Genomic DNA, 25,254 nt, shown 5'->3' with positions numbered 1-25,254 from the left:
GCAATCAAGATGTCTTCCAGTAGGTAAGTGGATAAACTGTAGTATAATTCAGACACTGGAATATTATTCAGCACTAAAAATGAGCTAGCAAGCCATGAAAAGACATGGAAGGAACTTAAATGCTTATTACTATATAAAAGAAGTCAATCTGAAAAGGCTACATACTGTATGATTCCAACAATATGAAATTTTGGAAAAGCCAAAATTAGGGAGACAATGAAAAGTTGTTGCCAAAGGTTGAAGAGAAGGGAGAGATGAACAGGCAGAGCAGAGAGGGTTTTTACGGCAGTGAAATATTCTATATGACATTATAATGGTGGATTCATTACACATTGTCAAAATCCACTGAATATACCACCACCAAGAGTGAATCCCACTGCAAACTATGGGCTTTGAGTGATAATGATGTGTCACTGTAGGTTCATCAATTCTATAAAATGTTCCACACTAATGTGAGATGTCGATAGTAGGGGAGGCTGTGTGTGTAGACAGTTAAAGGGTATATGGGAACTCTCTCTTTTTACCTTCTAGTAAATTTTGTTGTAAACCTGAAACTCCCTTTCAAAAATGAAGTCTTTTTTTCTTTTTTTGAGACAGAGTGTCACTCTGTCGCCCAGGCTGGAAGTGCAGTGGCGCGATCTTGGCTCACTGCAGCCTCCACCTCCCAGGTTCAAGTGATTCTCCTGCCTCAGCCTCCCGGGTAGCTGGGACTACAGACGCTCGCCACCACGCCCAGCTAATTTTTGTATTTTTTAGTAGAGACGAGGTTTCACTATGTTGGCCAGGCTAGTCTCTAACTCCTGACCTCAAGTGATCTGCCGGCCTCGGCCTCCCAAAGTACTGGGATGACAGGTGTGAGCCACCGCGCCCGGCCATGAAGTCTATTTTTTTTAATCTACCAAAGTACACACTTGAAATGTTTGCAGTAAACTAAGTCATACTTCAATTAAAAAGTAGAAAAACATCTAAGAAGAAAAAAATTGTAAGTAATCTGTGATGGTACAAGTTGGGATAGCGATTACCCCTGAGAGAGGAAGGGAGCAGTTACTGGAAGAGGACAGGAAGAGGGATTCTTGGGGGCCGGAAATGCTATTTCTTGTTAGCTATTTCTGGTTACACAGGCATATTCACTTTGTGAAAATTCATTTAGCTATACACTGAAGATTCATGTATTTTTCATTATTTATATTTCAATAAAAAATTCACATAAAAAAAGATACAATGGTAGCATGCCTGTAGTCACAGCTACTTGGGAGGCTGAGGTGGACTGCTTGAGCCCAGGAGTTCTGGGCAGTACTGCATTATGCTGATCAGGTGTCCACACTAAATTCAGCATCAATATGGTGACCTGCCATGAACAAAGGACCATCAGGTTACCAAAGGAGGAGTGAACTGGCCCAGGTTAGAAATGGAGCAGGTCAAAACTCCTGTGCTCATCAGTAGTGATCACGCCCGTCCCAATGTTTTGGGAGGCCAAGACGGGAGGATCACTTGAGGCCAGAGGTTCAAAACCAGCTTGAGAAACAGAGACAGACCCCCATCTCTACAAAAAAAAAAAAAAAAAAACTTTAAAATTTGGCAGGTGTGGTGGCATGCACCTGTAGTCCTAGCTACTTCAGAGGCTCAGGCAGAAGGATCACTTAAGCCCAGGAGTTCGAGGCTACAGTGAACTATGATCCTGTCACTGCACTCTAGCCTCCTGGGCAACAGAGCGAGACCCTGTCGAGGAGAGAGGGGAGAGGGGGAGGGAAGGGAAGAGAAAAGCAAAGCAAAGCAAGAAACTGTCTTAAGCTGTCTATAATTCACCAGAAAGTAAACTTAACCTGTCTAAAACTAATCATCTCTCTCACCACCCATTACCATCTTCTAGTACAAATTCACTGAATCACTTCAACTTAAGAACTTCCAAAGCATAAACTTTTTCCTACTGTACAAAACAATGCATACCACTGACAGAGGGCACTACTAGTTGCTTCTCCAATTTCACTTTGGATTTAGGAATAGATGAATTCACAAATGACCTTTCATATCTAGAGTTTGTAAGTGAAAGAACTTCTACACCCACCGCAAGTGACCTGACATCATCTTCCATCCTGCAGTCCATGTCAGACCCTGCTGCCTCTCTTCTCCTTTACCACCACTCCCCGCCATCCAATCTGTCGCTGCTCTTAAACTTAAGCCCCCTCTTCATTCCCCACTGCCAGCCTACAATTATTTTCAGCCCCCTACTGCTGCCTTCTCCCAGGGTTACTTTATCTAGGGTCCACAGGCTCCCATGGTCCATAGGCTAACCGGTTTCCTTTGTAATTACAAGTGTTTTGTTTTATGCATTATTCTCAGAAGGGGTCCACAGACTTCACCAAATTGCCAAAGGGATCCATGGTCCAAAAAGGTTTAATTGCTCTAACTGGTCTCTCTGCCTATACACTCCAATGCATCCTCCACATTAACTTTTTTGAAACATATTATAAATATCATCTGTTATCCATGCTTAAAATCTTTAAATGCTTCCCAGTTGCTTCCTGATCCTTAAGTTCAACAGTGCAGCAATGAAGTATCTTCATAACTGGCCCCTGCTCATCTCCCCAGGTTTGTCTTGCCTCCTGCCATACACTGCAGCTAACATATTGAGTTGTGTTTGCACCTCTCTTAATTCAGCACACTTTCCCATTCCTCTGTGCCTCTCTGTACATGCTGTTCCCTCTGCCCAGAAATCCCCTCCTTACCATCTTCATGTGGTTAACTTCTGCTCGTCTTTCATATCTAGCTCAAACCTAACTCATGAGAAGCTCTCCTGGCCGCCCTCAGTTCCCATCTAGGTAAGCTGCCCATTAGAGTTCTCACAATACTCAGTGATCTCCCAGAGCACTTCTCGAACACTGTTTTGTCAGTTTATTGATCCATCTCCCCTTCTAGACTGTGAGCTTTCTCAGGGCAGAAGCCAGACCAAGGTATCTCTTGCCTAGCATAGCTCAAGACACACAATAGAGTGCTTAACACTTGCTGGAAAAAGGACTGGCTCTGGAAAATGGCCAAAGGGGCCAAAAGCTGGTCAGAAACTTCACCAATTAATAAGGTGGCATCAGTCTGGAGATCACTATAAATGCAAATTGCCCATATGAGGTAAGATAGTTCTGTATTTACTAATCTGCCATCAGTGCTCCTTCTTTCAAGTTGGGAAGCTGGCCTTTAATAAATGTAATTACCATGACCAGGCTCTGTGGCAAGGGCTTGAGAGGCATCAGAGCTCATTAAATCTCAAAGCCAACTCTAAGATACTATTTTTTTAAAGATAAAGAGACACAGAGGTAAACTCACGTCTTTGATTCCAATCCAGATCTTTGATTCCAAAACCCATGCCTAGCCACTTGGTTCAGCTGGTTTTCTGGAGATAAGAGATCAGTATGCCCTTCATCTTCGGAGTTTTGGAGGAGTTTGGGATAGATGAGAAAGGGGGCCCTTCGTCAGCCTCTCAGCAAATAAGAAAAGGTCCCATTCCCCAGGAAATACTACTGTTAAATTCTTTAAGATCTAATGTAACTTCCCCATATGTACTCACTGTAAAATCTTTTAAAAAAGAAGGGCTTGTGTGAGTTGTTTTTCTAAGAAGAGCAAGTTAAACAGACGATGGGCAAGACTGTTGAATTTCCCACCAGGCATGGGGGAAAGAGGAGAGAAGAAAAATCAATCCCAAGGAATAGAATTAACAGGTTGTGGCAATACCAATAAAAGAAAGGTAGGTTGAGTCTCCATGGCCTGCTGCAAAGAGAAACCATGAAGCATTTTTCTTTAACTGGCTAAGAAGGTATCTATGGTCTTAGCAGAAGAGCCCGTGGGTTTCTAAAATGATGGAACACCAATTTTGCTGAAAGCTGCTGCTATTTCCACTAAACTTTAGTTTGGAATCTGTATCTCAGCTGTCATCCTGTGATCATTAGCACTTTCCTGTAAGGTCCCAGGGGACTCACATACCACACTTCAAGAAAAGACAGAACATCTCATTAGCCCTAACCACCACCTTTTCACATTAATTACTCTAGCCCTACAGATGAGACCACCTCTCACAGTTTGACTAAACGATGGTGGCCACAAAACAACTTCATTCCCAATTATAATCCCACCATTCTACTTTCCTCTGTGTGTCCCCATCCTCATCCCCCTTGCCCGTCTTCCCCTTTGACCACCTTCTGTGTCCTTTCCCTTCCAACTCACCTCCAAATTACACAGATCTCTGTCCAATGACTTTTCTGCACCGCAACTTTAAACACAAAACCAACAGTCCACTCTTCCTGTCCCTAACTCCAACCAAAAACACACACAATGTAAAAATCTAATTTATTTAGAATGAAAACTATTTAGGTAAATTTGGTGGCTTTCAACTATCATATTAGAATATATAATCCTAGAAAGTTTAAAACCAAGGGTAAGAAAATGCAGTTTGTAGGGACATACACTTCCACAGATCAGGATTTTTGAGATCCCCTAAAGAGATCCTACTATACAAGAGTGCAGTACTCCACACATTTTCACTCAAGATTTTATCTGTCAGTTGCAAAGACTTTTTCATTTAAGTCAAAGCAACTGTTCCTTAATAGATCCTGCTCAATATTCCCTGAAGAAGATCATCAGCCTTACAAATAAAATGCACGGTTTGAAGCACATATTGGAAGTGCTACAGCATGGGTGAGGTTGGGGGAACAGGGTGAGCTAGTTAACAGTGACTGATCCACAGAAACAGGGAACTCAGGCCTCAGAGACTACATGAACATGTCCTCCCAAGTCAATAAAAAAAATTAAAAGTTTCTACATGCAAGTATTTTTGTGGGTCAATATACAAAAACACTCCTCCATTTATTTTATTTTATTTCATTTCATTTTTCGAGCCGGAGTCTCACGCTATTGCCCAGGCTGCAGTGCAGTAGTGCAATCTTGGCTCACTGCAACCTCCACCTCCTGATTCAAGTGATTCGCCTGCTTCAGCTTCCCGAGTAGCTGGGATTACAGGCGCAGGCCATTAAGCCCAGCTAATTTCTGTATTTTCAGTAGAGATGGGGTTTTACCATGTTGTCCAGGCTGGTCTCGAACTCCTGACCTCAGGTGATCTGCCCACCTCAGCCACCCAAAGTGCTGGGATTACAGGCATGAGCCACCAAGTCTGGCATCCTCCACTTTTTTTTTTTTTTTTTTTTTTAAAGCAACAAAGCCTCATTATGTTACCCAGGCTGGAGTGCAGTGGCTCTTTACAGGCTCAAACCCACTGCTGATCAGTCCACAGAACAGTTCTCCACTTGGTAAGAGAATACCTTTAAGTTATATTAAAAGGAAAAGGCAAACTAAACTGCATGCAGTAAAGTTAAACAATGTAAAAATTTTGTATGTACAAGCAAAGTTTCACACACGAACACATAAGGACTTGAAAAACCTGGTTTTTTTAGATTTCAGCAGCAACTGAAGAAAAAGAATAATACCATCCAGGCCGGGCATAGTGGCTCACGCCTGTAATCCCAGCACTTTGGGAGGCCGAGGCGGGCGGATCACGAGGTAAGGAGATTGAGACCATCCTGGCTAACACGGTGAAACCCCGTCTCTACTAAAAATACAAAAAATTAGCCGGGTGTGGTGGCGGGCACCTGTAGTCCCAGCTACTCGGGAGGCTGAGGCAGAAGAAATCGGCTTGAATCCGGGAGGCAGAGGTTGCAGTGAGCCAAGATGGCGCCACTGCACTCCAGCCTGGGCGACACAGCGAGACTCCGTCTCAAAAAAAAAAAAGAAAAGAAAATAATACCATCCATGCCTCCTTAGGCACAGAAACCAAGAAATCATAAATCCAAAAGCAACTCACATTGAAATCACCATACCTTCTCCTACCTCTGGTTTATTTTTTATTATTTATTGCTAGTTAATACTCTTATGACTAGTTTAAGAATAACTATACTACTCAATGTACTTTATGTGTCTCATCGTAAATCTTTTCAGGAGACGATTTTGCCAGTACATTTTTCTGCCGAAAGCATCCTAGAAAGGGCTGCCATTAAAAAATTATGATCTGAAATAGATAAAAGCTTTCAAAGCACAGAATTGACAGCAAAGCCCACCACCCACTCTGTGTTCCTCAACTTCCTGCCTCCACTCTTCCAGTTAGGTACCATAAGCCACAGAAATTTTTTTTTACTTTCTTGTAAAAAATAAATGAATAAAACCAAGTGCCTGGACAAAGAAGCTGACTACAGGAAGAGTGTTTGTGATATTCTTGAATGGTCAGAATGTTTCTCCTTCCAGGAAGTGTGGCTGTGAGTGTGATTATTTTATGCAACTGCACTTCAACTTATCAGTGTGTAAGAGTCCAAGAAGCAGATACATCAACAGCTGTTCCTCCACACCACTCTACTTCAGCAGAAATAAATGAGAAAAGACACTCCCAAAAAGGTCCTAAGTACATCACCAACCTCACTCTGCCAGGTAATGACTAAAGTATCAATAAAGCTAACTAGAGCTTATCCACAACCTGGAAACAAAATGCTCTGGTGTGGCTTGGCCCTCCTCTTCCATCCAAGGCCAGAGCGGTAGCAAGTGGCATCAATGACCTCTCCCAGGACATTCTTCTGCCCTAATAAACTCGAACTTGCCTACGATATGGGACATCTGGTACAGCTAAATGAACAGATGTAGTTAGCTAGTACATCATCCCTCCTTGAGTTAATAGCTGTAGCCAAAACTTCAGGTGCCCGGCACTGTTGCAGCTCTGTCCCTCAGCCTCATGGATGACATGCATTTTCATTCACTTATTTCTATTAGCCTGGGTGCATCACAGATCAGTTTGGTTTTGTCCATTACTGCTGGAAATTCCAATATACCCCACCTTTCTCTATATATGGTAACCTGAATTTACCAGAAAATCCAATGCACTTATCCCTAATCACATATAAAAAGCTGCCATGAGATTTACATTTGTGAAAACAAATATTTTTCCTCCACAAAAGTCATAAAAGCTAACTAGAGCCTATCTACAACCTATCATCTTTCAAAAAGGTGAGTAGCTCCAAAAATTCTTTGAACCAAAAAGAAACTGATTGTTAGACCAATACCTCCCTGTGCAAGCCGCTGAGGTTGCCAGTTTAACAGTGCTAAAAGAGCTAAAATGTCTGACTCAAAAGTAACACTTCAAAAAAGGTTCAAATTACAGACTACATTATAATTCCCATTACTGAAATGTTAATTCCCATTCCTGACCAAAGGAACACATCCCAGTAATCTGGATTAACAATAGCATTGCTTCTCCCAGTGGAAATAAACTATGTTAGGGCTGGAAAGAAATTTAGAGCTAAATTAGCTAAGTCCCTCATGTTCAGAATGTAAGAAAAAAAGGGATCTAGAGAGCCCACAAGAAAACAGGCTTGAAAATTCTGGCTGCCCATCAGTCAACATTCTAGAACAGCACTGTCCAACATAACTTTCTTGAAGGATGAAAATGTTGTATATCTGTGTTCCTCAATAGGGTAATCACTAGTTACTGAGCTAGTGAGTACTTAAAAGTAGCTACTGTGACGGAGAAACTACATTTTTAACTTTAATCTGAATTTAAATTATTACTTACAGCTAATGGCCACCATACTGGGCAGTGCCATTCTAGGATACAGTTTTAGATTCTGATTATTAGACACTTTTTTTTTTTTTTGAGATGGAGTCTCACTCTGTTGCCCAGACTGGAGTACAGTGGCACAATCTCAGCTCACTACAATCTCTGCCTCCTGGATTCAAGCGAATCTACTGCCTCAGCCTCCCAAGTAGCTGAGACTACAGGAGCATGCCACCACCTCAGTTAATTTTTTTATTTTTGGTACAGACGGAGTTTCACCATGTTGTTCAGGCTGGTCTCAAACTCCTGACCTCAAGTGATCCTCCCGCCTTGGCCTCGCAAAGTGCTGGGTTTACAGCCGCCAGCCACAGCATCCAGCCAAGACACTGTAAATAAAGTTCCTTAACCTCCTTTTCTGCATATGACACTTACAGGAAATGTCTTATGTTTAAATATCTCACTCAGCAATGTAATCTTGTTACACAGGGACCCAGCCCAGAGCAGGATCGCTGTTCCTCAGAAACCCTAGAAAAATTGAGTAACATCAGTGTCATCCACACAGTTGGAATGAAGGCCCTCTTTTGAAAACCACTCTGACACAGAGTCCCACGAAATCCAAAAACCCAGAATCTGGATGATTTTGTAAGTATTGCATTACAAGTGCTGGGTTAAGACCAATCACTTCCTTCAAGTAGCTTTGCTGAGATATCAACCTTAACCTTTCTTCAAAAACAGAAAAGAATTTTTTTTTTTTTTTTTTTTTTTTTTTCAAGAGAGGGGACCTTGATAGGCTCTGCTTCCAGCCTCAGCCACAAAGCCATGCAGCCTGCCAGTCCCAGGCCTGGGTGAAAAAGAAAACAACAATATTTAACCTCAATTTTGATCTGTGATTATTGCAGGAATTCAAAATACTACATCACTTTGCATGGACAGAACCTCCCTATGACCTAATAAAAAATCCAAATGATATTAGTTCTCACCCTCTAAGTATTCTGTTCTAAATAAATAATCTTTTATATACTGTTCTTGGTTTCTTTTTAAGGACTTTATTCTTTTCAAAGGCTTCTTAGTTCTCTGATTTTTAGAGCAAGGAAAGGTTAATTTGTGAAAACTAATGTTAATTTTGATACCATTAAGGATTATAAAGAGATTTTTAGTCAAAACTTTTCAGCATGATTTAAAGTTTAGAATTCTCTTCTATTTTGGAAGAGTGGGAGATGGTAAATGGAGAAGAGAAGATGATAAAACCAAAAGAGCCATATGCTAACTGGACCTAACTCTAAAAAACTATTGCCTCAAACCAATAGAAAGAAGACTATGTTTCTTTAAATTAAAAAAAAAAAATTATTTCCCTGTGTTCCATCACATCAAAGGGACGAATTTCCTATTTTCTGAATCCCCCAAATGTAATCAGGAAAATAGGGCAAGCAGATAAATGAACCAACAGTGAATACTTAATTTAAATCATGTTTTATCTTCAGATGCACACAATACTCAAAGATGCAAAGTAAAACTCCACAAGCAAGCATTTTGTTTTTTAAGAGAATGTTTAAGGGGGTTTTATAATCAAGGGATAAGTAGTGACATCAATGGAACGAACATTCTACTGATTAGTAATTCATACTGGGTTCACATGATCTTGAAAGCCCAGGTTAAGCTGGTTAAAGTGTGGCAACATGTTACAATTGGGAGACTGAGACTGAAGAGGCAAAATGAGTGTGAAGTCCACACACTATGAGGAGCCAAGCACACTAGCTAGATGATCTACACAGTGACAGTAACAAAGTTGATGTTCGACAGCAATTCACTAAGCCTGGGCTCAGAGGGAAAAAATATATACATTGATTCTAAACTAGTCAGTATCTTATGATTGCCAAAAATAAAGTGGAATAAAACAAATCATGTTATGTTTTCAATCAACTTTCTATTAGTACCGATTTCAGAAATGGAATTTATTTTAGGAGATTACCCCTATCCTTATCTCTACCCATCCCTATCTTAAAGTACATCTTTTATCCAGCCAATTTAGTTTGTAGGCAAAATGCTTCAACAGCAATGATTATAAAAATGAAATACTAACAAAATCTATGTCCCTAAAGAAAATGAACCCATATGATATTTGCTTTGTCATGACTTGTTAGAAGAGCTTCTTTTTTAAAATCAAAACAATGAATAATTTACCTAATAAGCCCCATATTTAACTATTCCATTATTCTCTAAATACCAGACTGAACGTTTATGTCTAGTACGCTTTAAGCTTATTTACAAAATAGTAATTCCCAAGGTTTCCATATGTCATCACGAGATTATCTCCAATTGTAAAAGCAAAATATCAATAGTAATTATGTTTCTGTACTTAAATAGAATTAGAAAACAATTCCACCTTCCATCCTAATTACCCTATTATCCTATAATACACATACTATATTCTTATACTTATTTTTCTTCCTATCTTTTCTGTAATATTCTAGGTCTTCACATTTGTGAAGAATCTACACACCTCAGCACTTTTTAAATGTCTAAATAATTTAAAATACAGCTTCAACTAATACCACTTATATCTGTATAGTTTAAAAGTGTTTTTGTGTATGTGTATATTTCATCTAAAGAAAGTGTACTAATTATTTCATTTCAGATACAACAATTATCAACAAATACGTTCTTTGCCTGAGTACTGAATGCCTAAAATGAGCCAAGAAAATGTTCATATTTCACTTAAAGTTTTAAGTCCATGTCTCCAGGAAAAATTTGTTTTAATCCTAAAAATATGATGTTAATATATACCGGCCAGGCGCGGTGGCTCACGCCGGTAATCCCAGCACTTTGGGAAGCCGAGGCGGGAGGATCACCTGAGGTCGGGAGTTCGAGAACAGTCTCCCCCGTCTCTACTAAAAATAAAAAATTAGCTGGGTGTGGTGGCACATGCCTGTAATCCCAGCTACTCGGGAGGCTGGGGCAGGAGAATCACTTGAACCCAGGAGGCAGAGGTTGCGGTGAGCCAAGCTCGCGCCATTGCACTCCAGCCTGAGTAATGAGAGCAAAACTTCCTACCCCCCCCAAAAAAATACAAAAAAATACATATATAATACAAACAACTTGCAACTTTATTATCAACTGGTTAATATTCAACAATTTCCATGGCAGCAAAGTTTCCCAGTGGAGATGGCCTCTATAAAATAACTTAATTACCTGTACACAATTATACCATACAAGCCAAGAGGGAGAGAACTGGAACCACGTGTTACAAGCACTAACGCATTTGAATTGTACACTCCTCTTGGCATTCTTCTTTAACTGCATTCTCACAAGAGAATGCAGTTAAAGCTCTCCTATTCAACCGAGCCACACTGATTAGTGTCCTGACTGGACAATGCTGGGCAGCAAGTCCTGCAGCCTAAGTCACTGGAAAGAGCAGCAATCCTAAAGGAACTGCCGTTAGTCTGCCGGAGCCAAAACATTCTGCTGAGAGGCTCCTCAGCAAAGGGCTGGGTGTGGGCCCTGGCTAGCTGACTTTAGACCTAGAGCTTCCAAGGAGTGCAAAGCTGCATAAAATTTTTTAAAACATACTCACCTTCATTTTCATGAAGGGAAAAGGCAAAAGATACCTCCTGAATGGCTTTCACTTCTATGTACTTCGCTCTATTCTCCCCAGGCATTACACTGATTCACGCCACCACAGGGCAAATCTGGACTTGGCAACGTTCCACGGAAACACGTATATCACATTCATACAGACACACAGAATCATACCCACACACCCAACCCATTCTCAAGAACCACCAATAGTCTTTCACATTAAAGATATACATCACTCCCTGATCAAAGTTCTTGAGTAGCTCCTCACTGCACTCAGGATAAAAGTCCAAAGTCCTCAGCATTACAATGCTATGAGGGCCCTGTATCACCAATTCCTCTCAATTCCCCAGCCTTATCTCTAGATTGTGATCACCCTTCACAATCTACCAACAGACCCCCTTATCTCTAGATTGTGATCCCCCTTCACAATCTATGAACAGACCCAACAAACCTGTTCCTCAAATGAGTAGTGCTCTCACTCACATCCCGGCCTTCACCCATGTTAGTCCCACTGCCTGAAAGGAATATTTGTTTCCATACTCTACTTCTACCCTTCCTGTGGGTCTAGGCTAAAGTGTCACTTTCTCCAGGCTACTTTCCTCTACCTCCACCCCAGCTAGGGTAGGTGCCCCTCCCCTAGAGCACCTGTACAACGTATTGCAACTGTCAGTTTACTTCCCTGCGCCCCCTGCCCCAGAGTATGGGGCCAGCACCTCCTTGCCCACCATTATATCACAGGCATTCAAATATCTGTTAAATATATTCTAAGTTTACTCAGTGAACAAAATATGAATGTGGCCCATACAGTAAGGGAAACATGTCCAAAGTCAGTTGTGATACGATGGAAACAAGGCAGCAATGTTGCTATGCTTTGGTATAAAATACAAACTACACAATTGTCTACAAACGTCCTTAGGAAAGGTTAAAACATTGCACCAAAAAGAACACTTTTCACGATAAAAATACTAGTTTTGTGGTCACTACTCCTGCTAGGTAAACTGCAGTTCATAAAAAGTATCAGACTGAAAGTATCTAAAAAGAAGCCCTGGTTGCTTATAGGTCAAGCACAACATTAGTGTAACTTTTCCTGTCTGCTGCCACCAAACTCTCTTGGCATTCAGAACCCTACCGGCTAAAGGTAAAAGGCTGGCCGGGCGCAGTGGCTCATGCCTGTAATCCCAGCACTTTGGGAGTCCAAGGCAGGCAGATCACCTGAGGTCAGAAGTTTGAGACCACCTTAGCCAACATGGCAAAATCCCGTCTCTCCTAAAAAATACAAAAATTAGCCGGACATAGTGGTGTGCACCTGCAGTCTCAGCTACTTGGGAGGTTGAGGCAGGAGAACTGCTTGAACCCAGGAGGTGCAGGCTGCAGTAAGTCGAGATCACGCCACTGCACTCCAGCCTGGGCAACAGAACAGGGCTCCGACTCAAAAATAAATAAATAAATAAATAAAGGTAAAAGGCTATTCCATTTCCTTAGTTTCTAAGCCTTGATATAAGTCTTTCGATAAAGATTCCATTCATGGTAACAGTCCGAAGGACATAAACGTGTTGCCAGGAAAGAGACCTGATACATCCTGAGCATTAGCTGCCACTGGCAGCGACTTTCTTTAGGACATATGTCTTACAATGAGTTACAATCTGAGGCTTGTGACACAAGATTTTTCCAGGGCAGCAGACTGATATCATAAACATGATGGTACTACGCACTCTAAAGAGCTCACCAGCTCCACCCTACACTCCCTGTGTGAAGCGGCAAATTATCCACCCAAAGCCTCAGTTTCCCCAGCTAATAATGAGATAATGGTTCCTACCTCGCAAGATTCTTGTGGGAATTAGACAGTCCATGAAAGCACTTCACAGGCAAACCAATTATTTTCAAATCAAAATGAAGGGAAGACTAGAAATATTTTCACATTTTTAGGACTTTTTATATGCCACAACTTATTTTTGACTAATGTCCTTCCACAGGGAAATTTTTGAGAAAGGCAGAAAAATGAGAAAATGAAAATCCACTTCTTTGTCATAACCTTGAGATACGACAACTTCCACAGAAGTCTACATTAAGATCCACTTTCTAATCTTTCTCTGCACTCCCAAAATTACTCTTAATTTCTGTTAACCATTCCTACAATATGGGAGATAGCAAAGGGAAAACTACTTCCATACTTCTTCCCAAGATGTCCTCACCAGAAACAATCTTCCTTCCTGCCTCTATGTCTCCAAATATACGGAATCTCTCAAAAAATAAAACTAAAACAAAACGATAAAAGAGAAAAGGGACTCAAATCACAAAAGCCAGCCTTCAAAGTCTCCAGCTTTCTTACTGCAGAACTAGTCATGTGGTATGATGGAGGCACCTGTTAGGTGGCAATCCATGAAGCTTAAAGTGTTACCAGGAGAATTTAAACAGTAATGGGGGGAGGGAGAGGAGCTGATTTCCCACCTCACATTTTTTTCGCCTTAACACATGATGGCCAAACAATATATGCTACCCACTGTGAACATTTTTATCATTTTTACTTAAATTGAGAAAGAGGAGAATTTGAGAGCCAACTGAGGAAACTGGATCTCATATTCCCCAATCCAGGCTGACTTCAGGTTTTGTGTGGTTTTTTTCTTCCTTTTTGACAAGGAAATTTTACATATCTCCTGAAACGTGTTTTACATGAAGGTGAGACCTCAACAATCTTGTAACTTTACCCCAGCCTGGTTCTGGACTCGGTTTTTACAAACGGGTGACGTGTGAATAGCTTCCTAAAAGCAAATGGGGCACTGGGATATAATCTAGGAAGTGATGATGCAAGTCTCCGGAGGACGGGGAGGAGGGGAGGTGAAAAAGTCAGAGGAAATACCCTCCTAGTGCCTGGGCACCAACTCACACCCCGGGAGGGAGGAAGGGCTGGCTTCCACATGCCCAGGGAAGGGGTACCCCTGCTCCTCCCGGAGCGGTCAACGCCGCCCCCTCATCCCTCCCCGCCGCCCTGCCCCCCTCACCCGTGGCCCAGGAGGCCCCCGTGGGCCCGAGCTTCAGGCCGGCGAGTCCCAAAGGGTGGCAACGCACCCCCGGCAGGGCCTTCTCTGCCCACCCCCAGCTCCCCACCCGGCACCCCTCCCCGGAACGCGACCCCCACCCCCTCCCCGTAGGCCCGGGCTGGGCCCAGCCTCCAAGGTTCCGGCCTCCCGGGCCCCGAGGCCTGCCCAGGCGGCCCTGGCGTCCGCGCCCCCGGCCCCCGCCCCCACCCGGCCGGGCACTTACCCCCAGAAGCCGCAGGGACAGCGAGGCGGCAGGCTGGGCGCTTTGCTGCGCTCGCTCCCAGCGTCTCCCATGGTGCTCGGCGGCGGCGGAGCTCGGCGGCGGCAGCGGTGGCGGCGGCTGGGCCCGGGCCCCGCTCTGAGGAGGCGGTGGCGGCGGCGTCGGGGGGCTCGGGGCGGGGGGAGGGGGAGGGAGCGGGCGCACGGGCGGGCGCGAGTCCGGGGCTCGGAGCCGGGATTCCAGGCCGGTCAGCTGGAGGCGGGCCGCACCACTCGGCCTGCGGAGACGGGGGGGGTGGGGCGGAGAGGCGCGGAGAGAAGGAGGAGGGAGCCGAGGAGGAGGGGCGTGCGGACGCACCGAGGACCGCGGGGGAGGAGGGACACAGACGCCCTCGGCGGCTCTCACCGCCGCTCCCCAGCCAGAAAGATGTCCTGTGCGGTGGCGCAGGGAAGGACCGGAGCCCCCCGCCGGCTCCGGAGTCGCAGCGGCCGCTCTGAAGCCCCGGGCCCTGCTGTCTCCGTAACACCGTCCCCTCCCCCTGAGGCTGCGCTGACCGGACAATGGCCGCTCCGCCCCCTCCCCGGCGTGCGCCCCTCCCGAGGAGTCACAATGGTCTCGCCCGGGAGAGCCAACGCCAAAGCCCAGCCGCTGATCAGCTGGGATCCGGGCGTGCCACTTTGTTCCGCGCCTCAAAGGCGGAATGCGGGGCTGTGGGAGAAAGCGAGAGCCTCGGGCTGTGGCCCGGCGACGGGCGGCTGAGGCCTTCGTATTCTTAGAACTTTTAGAATCTGAAGCAAACTTATCTTCCACCTGTCTGAAGAAGGGGAGCAGGTTTCTGAGTACTCCGGGGCGCGGTACCTCCCCCTAAACGCGAATGGTGCGCTCCAAGCGGGAGGGGGAGGAGCAGATTAGTTGTGTAGGGTAAATTGGGCCAGTCCCAGAGTGGCGGCGCATGCGCCCGTAGAACCCGTAATCGAGTGCGAGGAGGGGCCTGGGGGAGCAATGCCAAACGCGGAAGTGGAGCTCTGGCTTCCCGGGACGTCGGAGTCAAGGTCCCTGGAGCTGCCGCTCTGGCTCCTGGGCGATTCCGGGGAGCCTTTCTCCCCAATTTGCCAACTCCCTGGGCATCTCTCTCTCTTCCTGGTCCCGCCACACCCAAACAACTCTTATAGTTCCACCCGGTATACTGGTCTCTTGACAGAAACTTTTGGGAAATGCCCCTCCCCCAGCCCCTTGTCCGGGGCAACTTCCTTGTCTCTTCTCCCCCACCGGTGTTGGGGAGTTCCTTGTCTCCACTCCCAACCACAGAGCCACAAGTACATTATCTATGCCCAGGCGAGTCCCTATGCCCAGGCTAGGAGAGCCGCACTTCTTCCTACAGCTGACACGTTTGGTTTTTGGAGGGGAAAGGGGAGCTGTAGCTGAATCAGTAATGGAAATTGGTAAGTGACCAAAGAAGTTTGAGACACTAAAAAAATGAGTCCTTTAACGATCCTAGTCCTTGATCCTGAGCTCATTCTGATCTCCAGTTAGTCATGAACAGAGAAATCGATTATTGATGACTAATTCAACACGGAGGCAACATCCTCCAGACCTTTTGGAGACCCATCGCTGAGGAAGACTTCCTGGCTCTTAGGAATAGCTGCCGTATACCCTCCTTGCCTGTCGGGTATATCAGAGCCTCAGAGAGACTATTACCTAGATTAATTTGATTACCAAATGTTGCTATCTTATTTCTTTATATACCAAATCACATTTCTGTTTGTGCATACTGTGTGGGTTTGTTAACATTGATGTTTATTTTGGCCTCTAAAGAGCAAGGATCGCATTTAGCTTAATATGCCACAGATGCTGTTGATGGTGAAGTTAATGATTGCAAAAATCAAGCACTTAAAGCCAAAACACCCTAAAATGTGAGTGCTGATTTATTATGCACAATGTTTAGTTTTAATTTGGTGGATTTTCCAAAGCCTTCAATAAGTATATCTGTAAGAAAGTGCATAGAAAAAGCCGGACGCTGTGGCTCACGTCTGTAATCCCAGCACTTTGGGAGGCCAAGACGGGTGGATCACCTGAGGTCAGGAGTTCGAGACCAGCTTGGCTAACATGGGGAAACCCCGTCGCTAGTTAAAAAAAAATACAAAAACTTAGCCGGGCATGGTGGCACGCGTGTAATCCCAGCTACTCGGGAGGCTGAGGCAGGAGAATCGCTTGAACCCGGAGGGCGGGTGTTGCAGTGAGCCGAGATCATGCCATTGCACTCCAGCCTGGGCAACAAGAGCGAGAGCGAAACTCTGTCTCAAAAAAAGAAAGAAAGAAAAGAAAAAAATGCATAGAAAGGATAAAGCCATACAGCACACCTTGCTCTCATTGGATTCATATTACCCTTAAATCTTCATTTAAGCCGACATAAAATTCCCACATGCATGAGATACTTAACAGCCTTTGAGTTTAACAAAGATTAAGTGGGACTATCTCTCTTGGCATCTTGATGATTTTCTTTTATGTACAGAAAAGGAAACTCGACAACTAAAAGGAGAATTCAACATAAAAAGTGATTGTCATTTTCCAAACTGCTTTCCTGTTTGCCAGTTATTCAACAAACATTTATTCAGTGCCCAGTATACACAAGGACTTTGCTAAGCACTCTGGAGACTAAAAGGATTAATAAAATGTAGCATTCACCAGCAGGTCCCTACATATAATGTAGATAATTTGGTTCCAGTCTTCCTCTCAGACTTCATTTTCTACTCTTCTCTATTCACCCTGCGAAGCAGACACTAGTTGCCATTCCTCAAATACACCTTGCTTTCCCACATCTCCATTCCTTTGTCCTCCTGTTCCTGACTGCTTCAGCTGCCTTTTCTCTTTATATGTATACACACAACACAAGGAGATAATCTTATACAACCCAAGGACACAGAGAGCGGTAAGATCTCATGAAGGACTGAAATAGGTACCTAATACATCAACAGGAAGCCAAGTGTTTGGTTTTTTTCGATATCTTTTTCTCTCTGGTTACAGGTTCTTCCATCTCTGCTTCTCTCTACAAAGCTGCTTTATAATCTCGGCAGAGCTGTTTTCACTGCTTTTTTGGGAACGTAATCCAGGTTTACCCAGCCTCACTTCAAGAACAAACAGAGACTAATTAGTATCTATGAATCCCAATCCCCAGGAGAAAGAAACTGATTGGTTCGATTTATGTCCGCTTGTGTACTCTTGGTACAATCACCTTTGACCATCAGGGCAGTTATGTAGTCAGGTCTCTTTGTTTTGTAAAGCAAACATGGCTGCCAGAACCCCATCTTTGTAAGCTATGTTCTCAAAGTTATGTACTTGGCAAAGATTCCAAAAAATGTCCACCACAGACCATAAACGAGTAAATTGCAGCTGAACTTCAAAAGCATAAAGAACAATTGACATGTTAAGGATTTTCAACAGACTGACTCCTACTTAAACAAATTCAGACCTGAATTTAAATGGAACTCCTTCAAAGAAGTCATCCCTGACCCAAGCCCCAATCAAAATTTGGTGGCCCCATTATTATCTTACATGGCACTCTTTTTCTTTATAGTACCTATCATAGTTTAAATATGTATTTGTGAGTCTCCTCTCCAAAAATCATGTCTGTTTTGTTTACTGTGATATACACAATACTCAAGGTGCATTTGGGAGGCGTTCAATAAATGTTGCATGAATAAAAGCACAATAATTTGTTAGTCAATGTGAGCCCCACAAATGGATTGGAGTCATAGTTAGACAATCCTGGGGGAATGTCTTAGTTACCAACCCACCCTCCCTAGAAGACATTGAAGCTCTCTGCTTTTTTTTTTTTCTGACCTCGTTCATCACAAGGCTGCCAGCTTTTTTGTCACACTGAAGTTGTATGAGATGAGACAGTATTTAGCTGCTGCTTATGACGTTCCTAGCCAGATAACTCTTTACTCTTAGTTCCCAGTGTCTCTATCTATAGAGCCCTTGATCCAATTCCTATAACAAGCCCACTTAGTTGACTGAAAGCTCAGAGAGGACATAAAATTTCAGGGCATCATCAAATTAGGGGAACAAAGTGTGGGGGTAATTGGTAGAGTGCTTTTGTTGTAATTGTCTTGACTATTTTCTGTCGTGTATTATGTTCCAGATGAACCTGTGATGTGACTCCTGGGAGTAGTTTGCAATCACCATTGGCCCAAAAGGAGCCATCTACGTGCTCAGTGGGGTCTAGTAAAGGATAATATTAATTCTTCAGCAGCCAGAGCTTTTGAAGTAGGAACTGAGGGTGTATAGAAAAGAGCCTGGTATGATTCAAGGTCAGGAGCAAACAATGGCTGCCTTCTTGGTAAGAATTCAAAAGACCTACTTAGCCCTGGAAGACTTTACCAAAAAGAAGGGACTTGTAGAGACCTGAGAGAAAGCAGATGATCCTCCACTCTAATTCTAATCCCTACCCTTGAAACTCACTCTCAGTTCAAAATCTGTCATCATTATAATCCATCCTAACCTAGTATTAGCCCCAATGTCCAATCCAAACTCTAGATTTAATTATAATCCTAATATTATCTGTAAAATTTAATCTCAGTTCCCAACTCTAGTTTTATGAGCTTAACAAAGGCTCTTTGCCTTGCCACTGAGTTATTTTCCCTAGCTCCTTTTTCTTGTGTCCCTTGACCCTGACTGACGAATGAGAGCAGAGAACCCTATAACATCCTGGACCCCTGGAGAGAATGAGAGCCAATTTCAATAATCCAGGTTGGATCCAAGGCCTTGGGCTGCCAGGAAAGAGAAAGTGGGGCATCTGTGACCAGAGCAGGAGGCAGAGACCCTGCCCAGTCACATTTCTTGTTGCCTAATTCAGGGACTACTAAGCCTCTGAAAGTCCAGAATACATGCACTCCAAGTCACCTATGTAGACTCAGGAATGTGAGGTACAGTTGGCCTACAGTGGAAGACCTGAGACCCCTCTGCAAAACAATATGGTTAGATTAGACGAGTGACCCCTCTGCAAAACAATATGGTTAGATTAGACGAGTGGCTTTTACGCCATGTTCTCAGAGAGCAAGAATTCTGAGTTTTGCTCTCCTCTTTCATTTGAATTTGGTTTTCCAAGGGGATGAGAAATTTTTTTTCAAAAGGCATTGAACGAGATCCTCTCTAAGGTTCCTTCTGGCCCTTGAGTTTTCTGATGTGCGGTTGATTCTTTTAGTCACTTATGGTCCAGTTGGCATGGATAAACTCTCAGAGCCAAGGGAAAAGAAGGGCAACCAAGCATACCATCTCCAGCCTGTCTCAGGAAACTAAAAATGAATTAAATAAAATGAAGAGTGCGACAGGGAAAAAGGGAGGAGGGGAGAAAATGCTGCCATTTCACGTCCCATGTTCCTCACGTTCATGAAGCAATTGCTGATTTCCCTGCTGCTCACACCCATCTTGGTGTGAAATTTGATTTTGCTGACTTTTAAATTTATTTTCAAGAATGGAAATAATTGTTTTTCCTAGAAATACTTGACCTTTGTGGGGAAAAAGAAATTCAAACAATGAGAAAGCAGGAGTCCTCCCTAATACCATCGTCCTCTAGAGATACCCTTTGCTAACAGTTGGTATATAGCCGTCTAGGCTTTTCATTTGTGTATGGTCATATAAATGGAATCATGTAACACATAGTATACTCTAGCTGATTTTTTTTTTAACTTTGAAATAAGTCACGTACATCTTCCATATATAGTTCTGCAGTATAGTCTTTTAGTTAGGGTTCTCTAAAGAAACAGAACCAATGGGAAATTATATATGAGATTTATTATAAGGAATTGGTTTACACAATTATGGAGGCAGAGAAGTCCCAAGATTTGCAGTGTGAAGGCCTGGGAACCAGGAGAATCCATGGTGTAAGTTCTAGTCTGATTCGGAAGCAGGAGAAGATGGATGTCCCAACTCAAAGGCTTTCAGGCAGACAGCAAATTCTTTCTTGCCTAGCCTTTTCTTCTGTTCAGGCCTTCAATAGAGTGGATAAGGCCTGCCCATCTTGGGGAGGGCAATCTACTTTACTCAGTCTACCATTTTGTTTTAATTCATTCAAACTGCTATAACAAAATACCATAAGGGCCGGGTGCAGTGGCTCACGCCTGTAATCCCAGCACTTTGGGAGGCTGAGGTGGGCAGATCACGAGGTCAGGAGATCAAGACCATCCTGGCTAACACAGTGAAACCCCGTCTCTACTAAAAATACAAAAAATTAGCCTAGCGTGGTGGCAGGCGCCTGTGGTCCCAGCTACTCGGGAGGCTGAGGCAGGAGAATGGCGTGAACCCAGGAGGCGGAGCTTGCAGTGAGCCAAGATTGCGCCACTGCACTCCAGCCTGGGCGACAGAGCGAGACTCCGTCTCAAAAAAAAAAAAAAACATAAAGTGGGCAGCTTATGAACAACAAGAATTTATTCCTCACAGTTTTGGAGGTTGGGAAGTCCAAGATCAAGCCACTGGCAGATTTGATCTGATGAGAGCCCACTTTCTGGTTCATAGATGGTACTTTCTTGCCATGTCTTCATATGGTAGAAGGGGCAAATGAGCTCCCTTGGACACTAATGCCATTCATGAGGACTGTGCCTTTATTATCTAATCATCTTCTAAAGGGCTGTACCTCCTAATGCCATCACCATGGGGATTAGGAGTTCAACATATAAACTGGGGACTATGTGTGTTGGGGGACACAAGTATTCAGACTGTAGCAAATGTTAATCTCAACCTCAAAGATGCACCCATAATAATATTTAACCAAATATCTGGGTACTGTGCAGCCCAGTCAAGTTGACACGTAACATTAACTATCACACTAAAATCATGGGCTCCAAACTCAGGCTGCCTAAGTTCAAAAGTCAGGCTGCCTAAGTTCAAATGTGGGCTCTGCCACCTACTAGCTCAGAGACTTGAGGGAAGTTACTTAGCTGGTCTGTGTCTTAGTTTCCTCATCTGTAAAGGAGGCATTTGTAATGAGCTGTGGTTTTTATCTGCCTACTTCTCCCTGCTCTTCAGGGGTGCACACACTCACTGGTTTCGTCAGGGAGCCCTATCCTTCTGGACACAGGAATTGGGATTGGCTCAGGGAAAGGCAGGGCCCTCCCTAGGGTGACTTGTGAGCTTTGTCTTCTGAGATCAAGTGTCCCAAAGACCATGTAAGCCTGGAGCTGCTGAAGGACCTACCATCTGTAGTGAGGCTGCCTGGGGAATCGAGCCAACAGAAGGGAAAGAAGAGAGTTGGAGAAAGAGAGACTAAATCATCACGACGTTGTCTAAGTCCTTCAATCCGACTAAGTCTGACGCCAGAGCTACCCTCTGGACTTTTCAGTTACATGGGCCAATAAATTCCTTCTTTTACCTGCACAATTTAAATTGAGTTTCATTATGTTCCATGAGAAAATCCTGACCATCCCTAGTAGTATCTACCTATTTCATAGGTTTATTGTGATGATTAAAGTATATAATCTGTGAGGAAATCTTAGCGTAGTATGTAGTGTGTAGTACAAGCTCAGGCCGGGCGTGGTGGCTCACACCTGTAATCCCAGCACTTTGGGAGGCCTAGGCAGGCAGATCACTTGAGGTCAGGATTTCTAGACCAGCCTGGCCAACGTGGTGAAACCCTGTCTCTACTAAAAATACAAAAATTAGCCAGGCATGGTGGCACACACCTGTAATCCCAGCTACTTGGGAGGCTGAAGCAGGAGAATCGCCTGAACCTGGGAGGCGGAGGTTGCAGTGAGCTGAGATTGCACCACTGCACTCCAGCCTGGGCCACAGAGGGAGACTCTGTCTCAAAAAAAAAAAAAAAAAAAAAAAAGCTCCATAAACACATGCTATTGTTATTATTATTTGTTTCTTTTTAATGGCTACTGACTATTGTATGGGTGAATTATTTAAAGAATCTCCTCTTGATTCATTTCTCTCATTGATTCATTTGCTTTCATTTATTCATTCAAAAGACACTTACTGAGCACTGTATTAGGCCGTTGTTGCATTGCTATAAAGAAATGCCCGAGACCAGGTAATTCATAAAAGAAAAGATATTTAATTGGCTCATGGTTCTGCAGCCTGCATAGGAAGCATAGCATCAGCATCTGCTCAGCTTCTGGGGAGACCTCAAGGGGCTTTTACTTATGGCAGAAAGTGAAGCAAGATCAGGTACTTTACATGGTGAAAGCAAGAACAAGAGAGAATTGGGGGACAGGGGAATGCCACACACTGTTTTGTTTTGTTTTGTTTTGTTTTTGAGACAGAGTCTTGCTCTGTCACCCAGGCTGAAGTGCAGTGGCACGATCTTGGCTGACAGCAAGCTCCGCCTCACGGGTTCACACCATTCTCCTGCCTCAGCCTCCCGAGTAGCTGGGACTACAGGCGCCCGCCACCATGCCCAGCTAATTTTTTGTATTTTTCATACAGACGAGGTTTCACCGTGTTAGCCAGGATAGTCTCGATCTCCCTACCTCGTGATACGCCCGCCTCAGCCTCCCAAAGTGCTGGGATTACAGGCGTGAGCTTTCCACTTTTATAAACAATTTTACAATGAACATCTTTGTCCATTTGTCCTATTAATGTCTTAGATAAATTTTTTAGGAAAAGAATTTCAGGCCGGGCACAGTGTTTCATGCCTGTAATCCCAGCACTTTGGGAGGCCAAGACGGGCAGATCATCTGAGGTCAGGAGTTCGAGATCAGCCTAGCCAACATGGTGAAACCCCGTCTCTACTAAAAATGTAAAAATTAGCTAGGCATGGTGGCAAGTGCCTGTAAATCCCAGCTACTTGGGAGGCTGAGACAGGAGAATTGCTTGAACACAGGAGGTGGAGGTTGTGGTGAAGTGAGATCAGGTCATTGCACTCCAGCCTGGGCAAAAAGAGCGAAACTCCATCTCAAAAAAAAAAATGGAAGGCTGGTTGGGCGCAGTGGCTCATGCCTGTAATCCCAGCACTTTGGGAGGCCGGGGTGGGCGGATCACGAGGTCAGGAGATGGAGACCATCCTGGCTAACACAGTGAAACTCTGTCTCTACCAAAAATACAAAAAATTAGCCAAGAATGGTGGCACATTCCCATAGTCCCAGCTATCCGGGAGGCTGAGGCAGGAGAATCGCTTGAACTCGGGAGGTGGAGGTGGCAGTGAGCCGAGATTGCACCACTGCACTCCAGCCTGGGTGACAGAGCAAGACTCCGTCTCAAAAAAAAAAAAAAAAAAGAATTTCAATGCCACTTAACGTTCATTGTATATGGCCAAACTTCCCTCCAGAAAGCTCATACCAATTTACACTCCCTCCAATAGTGAATGAGAAAGCAGATTTCCCCATACCTCCGTAGCGTGGAGATATCATCATTCTCTTTAATCATTGCCAATGCAAAGGTAAAAAAATGGCACATAATAGATGTTTTAATTTGCATTTTGGGAGTTATTAATGAGGTCTGGGTTTTTTAATGTATATAAATATACCATTTGAATTTGAATTTACTTTTATATGGCATTATCTGTTTATGTCCTTTGTCTGTTTTTCTACAGGAGCTTTTTTTTTCTTATTTAGCTTAAGATATTAATGTTGGTTTATTTTATTTTATTTTATTTTATTTTATTTTATTTTATTTTTTGAGACAGAGTTTTGCTCTTATCGTCCAGGCTGGAGTGCAATGGCACGATCTCGGCTCACTGCAACCTCCGCCTCCTGGGTTCAAGCGATTCTCCTGCCTCAGCCTCCTCAGTAGCTGGGATTACAGGCGCCTGCCAGCACACCTGGCTAACTTTTTTACTTTTTGTAGAGACGGGTTTCACCATGTTGGCCAGGCTGGTCTTGAACTCCTGACCTCAAGTGATCCGCCCACCTCGGCCTCCCAAAGTGCTGGGATTACAGGCATGAGCCACTGCGCCCAGCCATTAATGTTGGTTTTAAGAATATTAACTCATTGTCATATGCACTGCAAATTATTTCTCTGTCATTTGTCTCTTAATTGTATCTAGGAATTTTGATTTTCTTTATTATTATTATTATTATTATTATACTTTAATTTTTAGGGTACATGTGCACAACGTGCAGGTTTGTTACATATGTATACATGTGCCATGTTGGTGTGCTGCACCCATTAACTCGTCATTTACATTAGGTATATCACCTAATGCTATCCCTCCCTCCTCCCCCCACCCCAGAATAGTCCCCGGTGTGTGATGTTCCCCTTCCTGTGTCCATGTGTTCTCATTGTTCAGTTCCCACCTATGAGTGAGAACATGAGGTGTTTGGTTTTTTGTCCTTGCAATAGTTTGCTGAGAATGATGGTTTCGGAATTTTGATTTTCAAGATATCTAAAATGCAGTTGAAATATGTGAATTAACCTTGGCTAATGTTTGAATTGCCTACACGGGCACTCTTTTTTAAGTCCTCTATTTGTTGCTTAAAGGCAAAAAAGAAAAGGAGAAAATTAAAGGGGGAAAGACAGGATATTGCAGGGATTGGGGAGCAGGCAGCTGAGAGAAATCTTGCCCCCTCAGCCTGCCCCATCCCACCTCATCTCAGGCGGGCTCAGCTTAGAGACCAATAAATGGCCAAGAACTTCATGAATTGGCCCAGCCCATCAGGCTTGATGCCAGCCCTGAGCTCCCTGGGGTGAACCATCCAGGACACGTGCCCCAGCCTTCCCCGTTCTTGTCTAGAGGTTTTAAAAAAGCAGCCAGAAGCCACAGCCAGGCTGCCATGTAACTCTGAGATCCCAGAGACTGGCCTGCAGTTTTTTATCAAGTCCCTTGCTTGTTTGTACAGATCATTTCTAGGGGTGAATGCACCATGTGTGGCTGGGATGGACTCCAAGAACTGACTCGAGGAGAAGAA

At 43.8% G+C, this 25,254-nt stretch overlaps 1 protein-coding gene and 1 long non-coding RNA gene across 6 annotated transcripts in view; one reads left to right on the top strand and one right to left on the bottom strand.

Moving 5' to 3' along the window:
* The window catches only part of ZFAND3 (zinc finger AN1-type containing 3), a 335,462-nt gene extending 320,162 nt beyond the window's left edge, over positions 1–15,300 (bottom strand). For 3 of the 5 annotated variants that reach the window (XM_063812421.1, XM_063812423.1, XM_016955384.4), the window contains exon 1: positions 14,414–14,949. In XM_063812421.1, coding sequence (XP_063668491.1) covers positions 14,414–14,484 — 71 coding nt within the window. In that variant the 5' untranslated portion in view covers positions 14,485–14,949. Of the gene's footprint in view, positions 1–14,413 lie in introns of all 5 variants that reach the window. The other 2 variants (XM_009451183.5, XM_063812424.1) reach the window with 2 other exon arrangements.
* Positions 15,301–15,417: 117 nt separating this feature from the next.
* Positions 15,418–17,961, top strand: LOC107975127 (uncharacterized). The gene is made up of 2 exons (XR_001718396.3): positions 15,418–15,852; positions 17,435–17,961. It is a non-coding gene; the product is annotated as an uncharacterized LOC107975127 (long non-coding RNA).
* Positions 17,962–25,254: the final 7,293 nt, after the last annotated feature.

This window comes from Pan troglodytes, chromosome 5 (genome assembly GCF_028858775.2).
Source record: "Pan troglodytes isolate AG18354 chromosome 5, NHGRI_mPanTro3-v2.0_pri, whole genome shotgun sequence".
NCBI classification, from domain to species: Eukaryota; Metazoa; Chordata; class Mammalia; order Primates; family Hominidae; genus Pan; species Pan troglodytes.
This window is presented reverse-complemented; position numbering and strand designations above follow the sequence as displayed.